The following is a 15,691-nucleotide window of genomic DNA, read 5'->3' as shown; positions in this document are numbered from 1 at the left end:
GCAGAACTTCCCGACGATCTCGGCTCGCACCTGTCTCGGTCTCCTAGGTCACATGGCTGCCTGTACTTATGTGACCATATATTCCAGGCTTTGCCTCCGACCCCTCCAACATGGCTCAACTCGGTCTACCGTCCAGGCAGGGACCCGATTGACACAATAGTCACCATTTCCCCGAGCAACCTACTCTCCCTCGACTGGTGGCTAACACCCTCCCTGGTATGTGCAGGGTTATCGTTCCATCCGCCACAACCTTCACTGTCCCTAACAATGGACGTGTCATATCTCGGATGGGAGGCTCACCTCGGACACCTTCGTACCCAGGGCCCTTGGTCACCACAGGAGCTGACGCTTCACATAAATGTTCAAGAGCTGAGAGCGATATGCCTGGCGTGCCAGACATTCCAGCAGCATCTACACGGCCGTTGTCTCAGTGTTTATAGACAACACAACGGCCATGTATTATGTCAACAAACAGGGAGGGACTTGATCTTCCCCCCTCTGTCAGGAGACTATCCGACTCTGGGACTTCTTCATAGCCCGCTCGATAGACCTGGTAGCATCCTTTCTCCCAGGGGTTCGAAACACTCTAGCGGATCAGCTGAGCAGATCCTTCCTCTGCCACGAATGGTCGATAAGACCAGATGTTGTTGTTCATTCGGTCTTCCAGAAGTGGGGCTTTCCCCACGTAGACCTGTTCGCCTCTCGCACGAACAGGAAATGCCAAGTGTTCTGCTCCTTCCAGGGTCTTTCACCGAGATCAAGCTCGGATGCATTCCTCATGTCGTGGAAGCACTGGCTGCTTTATGCCTTCCCTCCGTTCCCACTGGTTCACAAGGTCCTGATAAAACTCCACAGGGACAGAGCGCACCTAATCATGATCGCGCCAGCGTGGCCCAGACAACACTGGTACACCACACTGCTCAACCTGTCCATAGCCAGCCCAATTACCCTGCCTCTCCACCCGGACCTCATAACGCAAGACCACGGCAATCTTCGCCACCCGGACCTGCAAGCCCTCCACCTCACGGCGTGGCTTCTGCGTGGCTAAACAGTTCGGAGTTACGCTGCTCCGCTCTGGTACAACATATACTCCTGAGTAGCAGAAAGCCTTCCACTCGGTCCACATATCTGGCCAAGTAGAAACATTTCTCCTGCTGGTGTGAAACGCAGAATACTACTCCCTCTCAGGTCTCGATCCCCACTATCTTGGACTACCTCTGGTCCCTTAAGCAGCAGGGCCTGGCGATATTGTCTCTGAGGGTACACTTGGCGGCCATCTCCACATTCCATCCAGGGGAGAGTGGATACTCCGTGTTTTCCCATCCTTCAGTTACTAGATTTCTCAAGGGCCTGGAGCGCCTCTGCCCCCAGGTACGCCGCCCTGCCCCTATCTGAGACCTCAGTCTAGTCCTGAGCAGGCTTATGCTTCCACCGTTCAAGCCGTTGGCAACTTTCTTGCTGCTATACCTGTCCTGGAAGACAGTTTTCTTAGTAGCCATTACATCGGCCAGACGAGTCTCCTCCGAGCTTCGAGCGCTAACAGTGGACCCACCGTATACTATCTTTCACAAGGACAAGGTACAGTTGCAACCGCAGTCAGCGTTCCTCCCTAAGGTGGTGTCGGCCTTTCATACCAATCAGGACATCTTCCTTCCGGTCTTCTTCCCGAAGCCTCACTCGTCTCGGCGGGAACAGCAGTTACACTCCTTAGATGTCCGTAGGGCGCTCGCTTTTTATATCGACTGGACGAAGCCCTTCCGGAAATCGCCCCAACTCTTCGTTGCTGTGGCTGACCGGATGAAAGGCCTACCTGTCTCCTCCCAGAGGATCTCCTCTTGGGTGATGGCGTGCATCCGCACGTGCTATGACCTGGCTCATGTTCCCTCGGGCCATCTCACTGCACATTCTACCAGAGCTCAGGCTTCATCAGCTGCCTTCCTGGACCATGTACCAATCCAGGAGATATGTCGTGCAGCTACCTGGTCCTCGATCCACACCTTTGCTTCGCACTATGCTCTGGTCCAACAGTCTAGAGATGATGCAACCTTTGACTCAGCGGTTTTGCACTGTGCCACGTCTCACTCCGACCCCACCACCTTGGTAAGGCTTGAGAATCACCTAACTGGAATGGATATGAGCAATCACTCGAAGAAAAGACGGTTACTCACCTTTGTAACTGTTGTTCTTCGAGATGTGTTGCTCATATCCATTCCAAACCCACCCTCCTTCCTCACTATCGGAGTAACCAGCAAGAAGGAACAGAAGGGTGGCTGGGTCGGCCGGGGTTTATATCCGGTGCCATAGCGGCGCCACTCCAGGGGTCACCCAGCTGACCCACCGAGTGTTGCTAGGGTAAAAAGTCTTCCGACGAATGTGCACGCGGCGCGCACACACCTAACTGGAATGGATATGAGCAACACATCTCGAAGAACAACAGTTACATAAAACTCTTCTTTGCCATGATACCTATAAAAAAAAATTGACAGTGGTTAGACAGCTGGTGAGCTAACGCCATTGCCTGTCATGCTGACCAATATTCTCTCACGGTTTCCTGGTGCTCGCCTGCCTGCCTGTATTCACCTTGTCTCATGTCTTATGCTTGGATTGATAGTTGGGCTGTCAGTCGCAGCTAACTCAAGCAATTAACTCAAAACAAATTAACTTGATTAAAAAAAATTATTTGCGATTAATCACAGTTTTAATTGCACCATTAAACAATAATAAAATACCAATTGAAATTTATTATATTTTAGATGTTTTTCTAAATTTTCATATATATTGATTTCAATTACAACACAGAATACAAAGTGAACAATGCTCGTTTTATATTATTTTTATTACAAATATTTGCACTGTAAAAAAGATAAAAGAAATAGTATTTTTCTGTTCACCTCATACAAGTACTATAGTTCAATCTGTCGTGAAAGTTCAACTTACAAATGTAGATTTTTTTAATTTACATAACTGCACTCAAAAACAAAACCGTGTAAAACTTTAGAGCCTTCAAATCCACTCAGTCCTTGTTCTTGTCCAGCCAATCACTAAGACAAACAAATTTGTCTACATTTATGGAAGGTAATGCTGCCTGCTTCCTATTTACAATGTCACCTGAAAGTGAGAACAGGCATTCAAAATGCACTTTTGTAGCCGGCGTTGCAAGATATTTACGTGGCAGCTATGTTAAACATTTGTATTCCCCTTCAGACTTTGGCCACCATTCCAGAGGACATGCTGATGATGCTCATTAAAAACATGTGTTGTTTATTTGAGACTGAACTCCTTGGGGGAGAATTGTATGTCTCCTGCTCTGTGGTTTTACCCACATTCTGCCATATGTTTCATGTTACGGCAGTCTCAAATGATGACCCAGTATGTTGTTCGATTTAAGAACACTTTTACTGCAGAATTAACAAAACGCAAAGAAGGTACCAATGTGAGATTTCTAAAGATTGCTAGAGCACTCGACCCAAGGTTTAAGAATCTGAAGGACCCTCCAAAATCTGAAAGGGACAAGGTATGGAACATGCTGTCAGAAATCTTAAAAGAGCAACACTCCAATGCAGAAACTTAAGAACCCAAACCAACAAAGAAGAAAATCAACCTTCTGTTGGTGGCATCTGACTCAAATGATGAAAATGAACATGCATCAGTCCACACTGCTTTGGATTGTTATCGAGCAGAACCCATCATCAGCATGGAATCATGGCCTCTGGAATGATGGCCGAAGCACAAAGGGGTTTACAAATGTTTAGCATATCTTGCATGTAAATACCTTGCAACACTGGCTACAAAAGTACCAAGCAAACGCCTGTTCTCATTTTCAGGTGACATTGTAAATAAGAAGCAGGCAGCGTTATCTCCCATAAATGTAAACAAACTTGTTTGTCTCCGTGATTGGCTGAACAAGATGTAGGACTGAGTGAGGGAGCTTGAAGCCTTGATGGCTGACCCTCTGTACCTAGTATTCTAGCATGACAAAGTGACACTATATCCATAGTCTTGCTTTCTTCCTAAGGTTTCCTCAGAATTTGATGTCAACCAAGAGATTCAGCTGCTTGTGTTTTATCCTAGCCCTCACTCTTCCAGAGGAGAAATGAGCCTTCATACACATTCCAGATCACAGTTGACAGGTGTCCACCTCATATAAATGCAACTCATTCAAACCCTTGCTGGCAGATTTAGTAGGAGAATCAAGAATGGATTGAGGATAGAGGATTAGCTACCTTCTTACCACTTGAGAGTGGTCCCGTCAGAATTGGGGTCAGGTACATTAGCAATGTGGAAACTGGGCATACTTTTATTCTTCCCTCCCTGCCCCAAGTGCTATTAATCAGCACCTTTCATGATCAATAATTACCTTTCTCACCTAAAAAGGTCACTTTAAAAATGTGTATCTTTGTGTACACTGTGTATCTATTGCTGGTTCCTTATTCCACACTTATATTATGTGAGCAATTAGAGTAACATGTTTTGAGAAATTATTTTTTTTATTTTAAAATGTTTACAGTAGTAGTATAATAGCATTGACTGAGTTTTGATTTTGTTTTAGCTGAACATTTTTTTTAATTCTCTGCTTTGTAGGTATATGAAAATTATTCATTTGAAGAATTACGCTTTGCCTCACCAACACCTAAAAGGTAAAAAAAAACAGTCTTGCAGACAATTACATATTGACTGGAATTAAAAGTAAATGTTATACCAACTTTTTAAAAATCATGTTAATATCAGAGCTTTATGTGAATAGGCTTATTATTACAGTAGTTATTGTAATTTCTGTTTAAAGAACTCTTCAGACTTCAACACTCTGAAAAATATTCTGTGTAGGGGAAAACAGTGAAAATCTAGCACGTTTTTCTTAAAATTACTGGGATGCTTCCATAAAATCAATCTTTTTTATATTTAGTTTGTTTGCGTCAATTGCTTATTCCTCACCTAAATTCACTTTCTGAATATATCTCATTCAATTACTGTAGAAGTTTATGATTTCATAATAAACAACTCAAAGAGCATAAGCTTGAGTAGATGAATTCCTGTGGATCAAAGATCCTGTTTCCATAGAAATGTCCCTGGTAGACCACAAAAGTCAGTGTAGTTTGGGAGCATATGGAGGGGAAAAAGCAGAAATAAATTAGCAGAATGCCTTCTAAATAGAATGCTTCAGCAGCTTTTAAATATATTAACATTTGGTTAATTATTTCAATGTCTATTTTGTTTTTGTCTAGACCCAGTGAAAACATGTTGATCCGAGTCAATAACGATGGCACTTACTGTGCAAATTGGACCCCGGGAGCTGTTGGTCTTTACACCATTCATGTTACCATAGATGGTATTGAAATAGGTATCTAATTTTCATTAATCTTGTATAGTAACCACAAGTGCTTAAACATGTATGTATCCACAATGGTGTGCAAAGATTTGTGTAAGTAACATGTCCATGAAAATTAGCACACTGCTTTGGGGGATCCAAGAGCATTCTATCTAGTTTCCCTCTCTCTTCCCTTCTCCCCCTCCCCCGCATACTGTTATCAAAAAGCTGAAAGTAAAGACATGACTGACAGAAGTGTACCTTCAGAAGGAGCTTAAACCAACTGTATGGAACTCTCATAAAATACTAATTTAATTCACCTTTAAATAGTTTTTCTTAAGTTAAGCTTTCGTTTCAGTAGTAGAATATCTGTATAGATTTTACTGAAGACAACTAGCGCTCAGGATTCTTTTTTCACTGCAAAAGTTAATGACCTCACAAATCTTTTTAAAGCAAATGATTTTTCTGCACTCCTTATAGGTGTTTGAGATTAACTGTTGCAGAGGAAAAGAAAAGAGAATCAGAATTTGGATCCTAGTAGGTAATTTAATCACTTATATAGTGTTGTAAATGTACAGGGCACTAGATAGTACCAGTCAGATTGGTCAGTACCAATCAGATCACTGAGCCAAAGGGCATACGGTCTGAAGCTCAAGTGAAGATGCATGGAACAAACAAGACAGAAAAGAGAAGTGTAACCCTGTGTTAAACTAATATTTTCACTGAAATTCCTGATTTTATGGAAAACGTGACACTGACTGCCATGAAAAACTAAAAACCTGGGGAAAAGAAATTCACTTACCAGTTTCTCTTGCTGCACATGTGCAATGAAAACCCTCAGACACTCACTTGAGAAATGTGAGAGTAATTGTGAATGTGCCGGAGGTGGTCAACTGCTATGCTCCTGAGTTCTTTGAGGTTGATTCCACACATCTGAATGCTAAGAATAATACTGTTTTCTCGGACAGAAGGCCTGGTTTTCTTGCTTTCTTTTTTCTTCTTTTTCATGTTGCTTTTAGTGGTCTTGTGTGCAAGGAAGGTTTATTGTTTACGCTGCTTGAGGAGTACCTAACAGAAGTGTAGGAGAGGAAAAAATCTTAAGAAACCAGGAGTCTCAACCCTCCTTACAAATACTCTTGTTTCCTCTGTTTGAAAGTTGAGGGGGCAAGTCTCAATCTTTTCAAATAGTTGAAGTTTTTAATTTTGCCCCCACTTCTGAATGGCTTGGTTTCCTTCATGACCTGCAAACCCTTCGCTACTTTACTGGCTCTAGAGAACGACTGTGTGAGTTATGGTACATGGAGCATAAATGAGGAAGACCAAAAAAAGTGGCTGTATCTGGGAATTTAGCATATTTCCATATCTGAAGTATAAAAGTAAAATATTTGTCTCTGGATATATGTGCTGCATTACCTGTAGTATGATTTCCAGGTGATTGTAAAAGCTACATGTAGTCACTAGTAGTGTGTGAGAAGAAATGTCTTGAGTCTGCTGCAACCTGTTTTATGGTTGTAAAATGGTATGCAACAAGATTAAAAAAAGTTTTATTTATTTGGTGGAAATATTTACATATGGTAATACGCCACTCAAAACTTTTGAATTCTCATGTACCTGGACACGTACTTGTTGGTAGTACTTAAAAAGTACTTACCAGTTGTCTTAGATACCTTGAATACTACTATAATTTTTATTTAGTTATGTCTTGTAGCTAAAGCATAGGGGAGTCTACATGGGAATACTACAGAATTTGAAGGGAATATGTCTATATTAGATAAAACTTGCAAGTTTTTCATTACCACCAGTGTGAACTCTACTGGTTTCATATTCATATATCTAGGATTGCGTATGGAGTGTATCTGTTAAAAATGGCAAATCGTCATGTTTCTACTGGTATAAGAACCTTGGGGGGGGTATTTATTAAGTAATTATGTAAATTAATTTGGTAGATATTTATGATGCAACATCTGGCAGGCTCAGGGCCAGTCTTCAGAATTTCTTCTCTTGGTATAATCACAGGTTGAACTTTGGTTTTTTGTGTTTTCGATCATGCAGAATATTTCAACTGCAACATATTTTTTTAAGAGATCTGCATGTGACTATGTAAATTTATCACAAAATATCAAGTACAACATTAAGAAGGAAATATATTGTGCAACCATTAAGCATCATTGTAAATGCTTATCTGAGATAGACCAAGTGAATGCTCATCTTGCATATGACTGGTTTTTGCCATTGTACTAGAAGCATGGAGCTTGAAAAACACCAAAGTGAGTTGTCCCTAGGAGTTGCCTGACTGCATGGAGCAGAATGGTTGTTTTTATCAGCCAACCAATTGCAAAACTCTTTAAAGTAGTGTAAAATAACCTTTCAGTACTTCCTACATTAGTATTTAGAGAATCAGATCTATACAGCCTAGTACAACTAAATGAAATACTATTGTAGAATTTCGAAGAAGTTTTTTATAATTAAAATTGGTTGTGTTTTAATGCTTGGAGATTTAAAAAGTGACCCAACAAACTAAAATGAGAATAGAAATGCCCTGTTTCTACAAGTATGAACTGAAACACTGCTAGAACTTGATAAAGCACTGTTAGGTGGATCCTGCTCATTAAAATGTGTCTAAAATTTCACGCTGCCCTATTAAACTTGATGTTTTGATCAATTTTTTGGGGAAGTTGCACATTTTCAAGGAAAAAATAAAGTCTTAGCCATTAGAACCTGAATACTTCTCATAATAGGTGAATTTAGTAGTCTGTTTAGGGGGAGAGTAGTTGGTTGGTACATAATCGTGAATATGTTATTTCAGGCTCAAAAGTACAGCAAAAAAGAAGTGTGGAAGTGGGATTGGGGGAAGAAAACAGGCAGGAAAGAGAGGAGTTGTAGGAGAAGATAAGTGTAGAAATGTAAACACGGATGACGTTATGGAGAACCATGAAAATGAGGAGAGGCTTGAGTTTGAGAGTGGGAATCAGCAAATTGATTCATTGAAGATGTGCACAGTCATGGAGACTTAGTATGTACATGAACTCTTTTTAAAATGTAATTGTTATTTTTTGTGTCTGTTTAAAGAGATTCTTTTGCGGATCTGAGATTCCAAACTGATCTCTTTTTTAAAAAAAATGTCAATTACACTAAAAGAAATGCAGGTTATATGACTTCTGAGAACAGTGTCTCTCCCACTAATGAAGACCTTAGCAATAGTTTGTACAGTCAGCAACTATTTTCTTAAGCCAAAGCATGTGTGGCCAATTCTTCACAGTGTATGGGCCTTTGGAGAGACAGGAATTCACAGTTGAACCTTTCAGGGTCACTGCTAGCCCACCAAAATGTTGTGCCTCCATATTAGAAACAACCCCTTAGAGTGCTTCTCTGAGCTTTCTGCCCCTTTTTAGCTTATCTTGGGATCACAAGCCTTTCTACCCCACTCAGTTTTTTTCTTTTTTTTCCCCTCACTACTTCTGTTCTTCCTGCTTCTTCACCTGAGCCTCCTAAGCTATTCATATTTTCCTTTTCCTTCTCTGAAGCAGAAAAGGAGACAAGGATATGATAGAGGTAGAAGTGACCTTCTGTGTCTATCCCAGCTCAGGCAAGGCCATGCAGAACTAGACAAATTACAAGACCCGCGAAGGAGCTATGGGCTCTTGGCTCCTCTTCTGTAATGGAGACCTCGAACTGGTAGTTGGGCATCAGAGTCCTAGCGAGCTTCTCTGTCTCTCTCTCTGCTTTGAGACAGGAGTGAGAACAAGGAGATATATCAGAACTACAAGGAGGTAAATCAATAGCAGGTAATCAGAATGACTCCTGGTCCTCCAAGTTGTTCCACAGCACAAGAATGCTCTATTCTTAAATTCCTAATAAACATGTGAAACGTGAAGTTTCACATGGCCTCACTGGATGACATAGTGGCAACAAATTTGCTTAAAGGAGTTCATATCAGGAGACTGGATGAAGCCTATCTAAATATGATGTAGTATCAATGCAAGGTACTTTAGTTTGTGTTCTTCTCTACCTCCAGAGTTTTCATGCAAGTGCTGATGACCCAGATAGTGCTCTTCTGGACCGGAAGTATTCTCTCCTTAATTAAAGCAAGGTCCAGGAACAGCCCACTAAAATCAACCGTGATAACACAGTTTACAAGAAGTTTCTTGGGGTCCTCAGTCTTCAGTGCACTTAGGAATGCTACTGTATACCAAGAAGAGCATGTATATGATGAGATAATGTATGCCATGGAAATATCAGATAAAACTCTGTCATATTCTAGACAAAGAGTAAGAAATTCTACTCTGGGAACTCAGAATTCAGGTCACTTGAGTCTGGACATGCTAATCCAGGAATAATGTTTTGTTTCTGTATCCATTTCCTTTAATCTACTGCTACCAAGATTATCGCAATAAATAAATCTCAGCAGTTTTCAGTAATACTAACTGTACCAAGCTGACCAACAAGGCGCAGTTTTAAAATCTAATTAAAATAAAAACACGGGTCCTGGTAAAGCCCAGATGTCCTAAACCAGTGGGTCCCTATCTTTCCAGACTACTGTATCTCTTTCAGGAGTATGATATGTCTTGTGTACCCCGAAGTTTCACCTCACGTAAAAACTGCTGGCTTACAAAATCAGACATAAAAATACAAAAGTGTTACAACACACTATTACTGAAAAAATGCTTACTTTTTCATTTTTACCATATCATTATAAAATAAATACATAATTAAAAATAAATATTATAAATAATGTACTCTTATTTCAGCATATGTAGAACAGTATAAAACAACTCATTGTATGAAATTTTAGTTTTCACTGACTTCGCCAGTGCTTTTTATGTAGCCTGTTGTAAAGGTAAGGGCAAATATCTAGCTGAGTTGATGTACCCCCTAGAAGACTTCTGCATATCCCCAGGGGTACACCCCCCCCCCCCGGTTTAGAACCACTCTCATAAATCAAGGACTTATAATGCATCTAAATTAATCCAAAACTGAATTTGGCAGATTGTTGATGAGAGAGGTCAATGCTAAGATGTAAATGATATATGGAGAAGGTAGTAAGTACCTGGGAATCAGTAGATTTTTCTGTGTGATTTTGGGCAATTTACTTAGTCAATCTGTGCCTCAGCTGCCCATCTATATAATGGGTATGATAATACTTCTCTAACTCTCAGGGGTGATGAGGATAAATACATTCTAAATTATGATGCATTCAGATTCTTGAGAGCAATCTTCTTTTTCTTAGTGTATGCACAACATGCCTCAGGTGGCACATGACCAGAATGTATCACCCAAATTTGCTGGTTGGATCATTAGCTTGCCCGGGCTGGGTACTGACATAATGTGAGCCAGATAAGTACCAAATATAAAGAGATTAACCATCAGAAATCTGATATTTACCAATTGCTCCAGTTTCTGCAAGGTAGTCTAGGGACTGGCCTCTGCACAAGGTGTCTGTGAGAGCCTTCCGTTGGGCTGCAACCCAGATAATTCCTCTCAGAAGATCCTCATATTAATGGATTCTTAAAAGCATAGCCTTCAAGCTTACTCTAATTTAATTACTAATCTGCAGATGGAATCTCATTCAGATTGTCTGGCCTGGTGCCATCCCATGGCGCGCACACCTTGTGCCATGGTATGGTCCTGCAGGCACCTCACCCTCAGCTACTGATGTTCTTGAAATAACTTGTTCACAGGCCAGAATACTTAAGTACTCAAATATTCTTTGTGGGGTCTTATTTATTTTGTCTTTTTCAGAATACAGACTGTTTGTCCCTTCAGTTCCAAATTCTTCTTTTTGGGAGCCTGTGTTATGACTTGGGCAAAGTCTCTTCTCCTTGGTTCAGGAGTCCCACTTCCTTCTTGGGGCCTATACTGTGATTTAAGGCCAGCTTCCCCCAGCCCATCAGTAGCCTGGTTCCAGCCCTGTTTAACCGATCTCCTCTTGGTTCAGCAGCCCACAGCCTTCCTACAGGGGCTATGCTGATAGATTTCCTTTCCAAGCTGTCTGCCCTCTCTCCTCCCCCTCTGGCTCTCAATCTCTAGAGGCTTCTCTGTTATCTCCATCTTGATTTAGCCACATGACATGCCTGTCCTATATCTGATGATTTTCCCCATCTGGGAGGAGAAAAGAGGGAATCATAGGTGGGCCTGGAACTATTACTACTTAAAGGAGCTAGTCACCCTGTGATAGATTGCAAATTCTCTTTCCTTGCTTGTAGATAATTATATTTGTAGTGTCTTAGTATACTTGTTTTTAATATTAGTACAGCTTCAGGATAGCCTGTTTTGGTAGGCTTTCACTGGTCTGGTAGTTATGACAGGAGGTGGGCCCTGCTGAATTAATCTCAGAACTACATGGGGAAGACCAATCTGCAGGGTGGGACTGCCAGATATACTGTGTCTATTAACTTTAGTTCTGAGAAACATTTCTCTTCGCGCCCTCCACCCCGGCCCCTCCGTTCCCCCTTTTTTCCCCCTTCCTCTCAGCCAAGGAATAAAAAAAAAAAATTTCATCTGGTTTATTTTAGCCAATTGAGCACACTAAGTATTCATATCCTGAGGCAGCCTATGCTGCATTGTACCTTCAGTAGTAATTTTATGCTGACTGAGCAACATAACATTTAATAGTATAGTACCTAACCATGCCAATAATGATGGATAATTAATCTCTTGTGGAACTCTATGCCCTTAAAAATGGTCTTTTTTTCTTTGTTTAACTTTTTCATTTTTAACTCTTGTTTATTTACAGATGCTGGATTAGAAGTAAAAGTAAAAGACCCTCCAAAAGGGATGATACCACCTGGAACACAGCTTGTAAAACCAAAAGCAGAACCTCAACCAAACAAGGTTTGGAGAACTAAGAATCCAAATAACTTGGGTTCTTTGTACATTTTGGTGTGTTAAAATGGTAATTCTAAACTAAATTATTTGCAGGTCACCTTTATGTACTGAATGCCCGCACATAAAAAAGGAGGGGAATTTCAATGTGTTTCTAGTTAACCTCTTTTCTCAAATTGCAAACTCATGCAGTAACTGGCTTCCATGTGGTTTGACTCCACGCCTGTCATTACACAGCACTGAGACAGTTTACCAAAGGAATGGTAATTTTTTTTATTCAGCACTATGATTTATATGAGACACGAAAGAATGTAGAGAGACTACCACATTTATTTTTTAGTAATCCTCTCTTCTCTGTCACTGGAAATAAAATCTTATATTTGTCTGTTTCCCTCTCCCTGAATTGTGTTCTCTACCTCCTCTCACATTTTCTCTATTCCTTCTCCTCTAAATTATTTCTTCCCCAAGCCCCACTTTTAAACTTACCCTATCTGCAATTTTTAACTTTCCCTTACTGGCCAACCCTCTACACGTGCTCACATAAGATTTGGAAATGTAGCCGCTTCCCCCACACACACCCCTCTTCTCTCACACACACACACCCCTCAGCCTTGTGAGCTAGGGAAAAAGAGAACTTCAGGTTGAAACTGGCCAGAGATGTGAGTCAGCCAGTGCATCTGCAGAAGCAGTTTCAGCAGGAACCTATATCCACTGATGTCCTCAGACTGCTCTACAGCTTTTACCCAAATGTTCTTTCTCCTATGCTAATTGGTTGTTTGCTACTTCTCTATCCTTCTTGCTTCAGTGTCTTCTCTGTCATTTCACCTGCCTACCATGCTCCTCTCCTTCTTTCCCCCTGTCCCCCTTATTTTCCTCCCCATCACACAGGGGCAGCTCTAGCTTTTTTGCCGCCCCAAGCACGGCAGGCAGGCTGCCTTTGGCGGCTTGCCTACGGGAGGTCCCCGGTCCCGCAGATTCGGCGGCATGTCTGCAGGAGGTCCGCCGGTCCCACAGATTCGGTGTACCTGCCGCCAAATCCACAGGACCAGTGGACCTCTCGCAGGCATGCCGCCGAAGGCTCCCTGACTGCCGCCCTCACAGGGACCAGCAGGGCACGCACGCGCGCGCGCACACCCCACAGCTTGCTGCCCCAGGCACGCACCCGGACCTGCCACTGCCATCACATCCATGAACTCTCAAGTATTCCATTATTTCTGGTGTAATGTTATACTTGTGGCTGCAAATACAAATCTGGCTACCAATCTAGCTAAAGAAATTCCAGCATCTGCCATGTTGTGAAGTGCACTGGATATAAGCAATTCAGAGAGAGAAGAGTGAGTGGAAAAAAGCAACTGTTCTAGATACCCAATGGGGTAGAGAATGACCCTTGCTGTTGTCATGGATCATTTTTAACAAAGGGTTGCTCAAACTAATATCAAAAGAACTTGCTCTGGACTTCATCTTGGATCCAGAGAGGCAGATTCTGCAGAATTAAAAGCCACCAAAACAGCCCCAGAAATTTACGTATGTGCTCCTCCTCACATTTTGTGTGCCACAGAGAGAAGCCTTTATACATCTTCATTTTAGCATTTTGTTTTGCGGTGTCCTCCATCTTTTTCATGGTTCTAAAGATATTAGGCAATCTGACCAAAGTAATGGTTTGCCAAGCGTTCAACAAGTACATGAAACATCTTTAGTTGCAAATGCAGACCCTTTTATCAGTCTTCATGACCCTGCCACTGGGAGAATTTAATTACTTCATTTCAGCTGAAGAGAGACACTTGTCTCTCATTTAGACAGAGTCAAGGGTTTCTTTAGAAAGGAATAAAACTTAAAAAAGACTGCAAGAGGTTGCAGAAGGAAAGGACTGATTACAGGGTGCTGACAGTAGTAAAGCATACTAATCTATATAGGGATGCATCCCTTCTGTATAGGGATTGATTCACAGTCCAGACTTGTTTTTCGTGAGCATATCACCCTTTTGGGCTGAGGAAACCTGAACATTTATTTTGGACAAAACATTCCATTGTCAGTGGAATCTTGCTTGGTCTAATTAACAGTAAAGAACTGGAATCAGAAAAGATTAAAACAAAATATTTTGCAGAAAAGCTATGAAATCTTCCAGTTTCTTAGCCAACATGACTAATCCTAAAGGTACTTGAACCCCAAAGAGGTTGAAACATGGGTGAAAGAACATGATTCTGAATTCATTTTTCCTTTTCCAGTATTTAAAATGGAAGGTCCAGATTTCTATTCTAAATCTTCGTTAGTGAAGGTTGTGTCCGTTTCATCCAGTTCTGGACCGTATGGATACTCAAAACAAGTACCTCTTTTTTCTATGATTGTGTTGGTAATCAGAGTAATTGAATAGGCAAGAAATTCCCCACTACATTCCATCAAGGGAATCCGTAAGGACAGATGCAACCTGTAGATCCTGCTTCAGTGTGTTTGGCGCAACCATGAGAAGACCAGTATCAGTAACTAACTGCATCTGAGGGCAGCAAAACTGGTACAGTAACATATTTTGATGATTGTGCACTCATGTAGGATACCAGAAAAGAGGAATAAGAAGTCAGTCTCTAATATTGGAAGCAAAGAAATTCTCCTCATCAGCAGAAAAACTTCTTATGCTAACTGTGTCATACCTAGAGGGAGCCCATAAGTTAAGGGGAATTGTAGCCTGAACAATAAGACCTTCTACTGGATATCCTCCATGCTGCAGAAACCTCTGGTAGACCTGTTTGTATCAGCCCCAAACAGAAAGTCAGGAAAATACTTTTCTAGAATGAGTAACAGCAGGGCTCTGGCAGTGGATGGTACACTGTGACAGGTGTGGACACCTCAACTGCTTTTTGCCCCCAAACTCATTTATTTTCAAAGGTCATATAAACATATTGATATTCGTTGCCACATACTTGAGTAGGAGGCCATGGTTCTCCAAAAATAGTCCAGATATTAGTTTGAGAACAGTTAAACTTGATGATCAGAACATACTTGTAGATAGGGATTGATTTGCAGTCCAGACCTGTTTTTCATGAGCACATAAGCGTCTTTGGCTTAGAAGACCTAGAGCTGTTTTGGACAAAACATAAAAATATTTCTAACACTTTTTTACAAAACAAGCAAAAACTGTCATACTTGAGGATATGGCTTGGAATCAATATGGAACAAAACTCAGTGAATCGACAATGTGCCTGACACTGTACTAGACACAAAATGGAGATGATATAATGGAAACAGACAGATGGTGGGCTCCATTTGGAAGCTCAGGGGATGTCTACACTTACCCAGGTATCGATGCTGCAGGGGTTGATTTAGTGGGTCTATTGAAGACCCACTAAATCAATCGCAGATGGCTCTCCCATCGACTCTGAGACTGCACCAGAAGGAGAAGTATAAGGTAAGTAAATGGGAGAGTAGACGCCACAGTAAATCGAAGGAATAAATAATTTTAGGATTTTGTGGATGGAGGGAAGAAGGGATTATTGGAATGTTTTATTTGGTTCACTTCTTGTGGGCTCCATGGAAGAAGTGACTGGTCAGAAATAACTTTTTTTAAATTAA

General features: G+C 41.3%; 1 protein-coding gene across 14 annotated transcripts in view; it reads left to right on the top strand.

The window, feature by feature from the left end:
- Positions 1 to 15,691, top strand: part of MYCBP2 (MYC binding protein 2) — a 463,608-nt gene that overhangs the window by 317,103 nt on the left and 130,814 nt on the right. For all 14 annotated transcript variants that reach the window (XM_030566987.1, XM_030566958.1, XM_030566968.1 and 11 more), the window contains 3 exons: positions 4,582 to 4,637; positions 5,223 to 5,338; positions 12,039 to 12,136. In XM_030566987.1, coding sequence (XP_030422847.1) covers positions 4,582 to 4,637; positions 5,223 to 5,338; positions 12,039 to 12,136 — 270 coding nt within the window. The remainder of the gene's footprint in view (positions 1 to 4,581; positions 4,638 to 5,222; positions 5,339 to 12,038; positions 12,137 to 15,691) is intronic.

Source organism: Gopherus evgoodei, chromosome 1 (genome assembly GCF_007399415.2).
Source record: "Gopherus evgoodei ecotype Sinaloan lineage chromosome 1, rGopEvg1_v1.p, whole genome shotgun sequence".
Taxonomy (NCBI): Eukaryota; Metazoa; Chordata; order Testudines; family Testudinidae; genus Gopherus; species Gopherus evgoodei.
The sequence above is the reverse complement of the archived record's forward strand: the minus strand, read 5'-3'. Positions and strand labels throughout refer to the sequence as shown.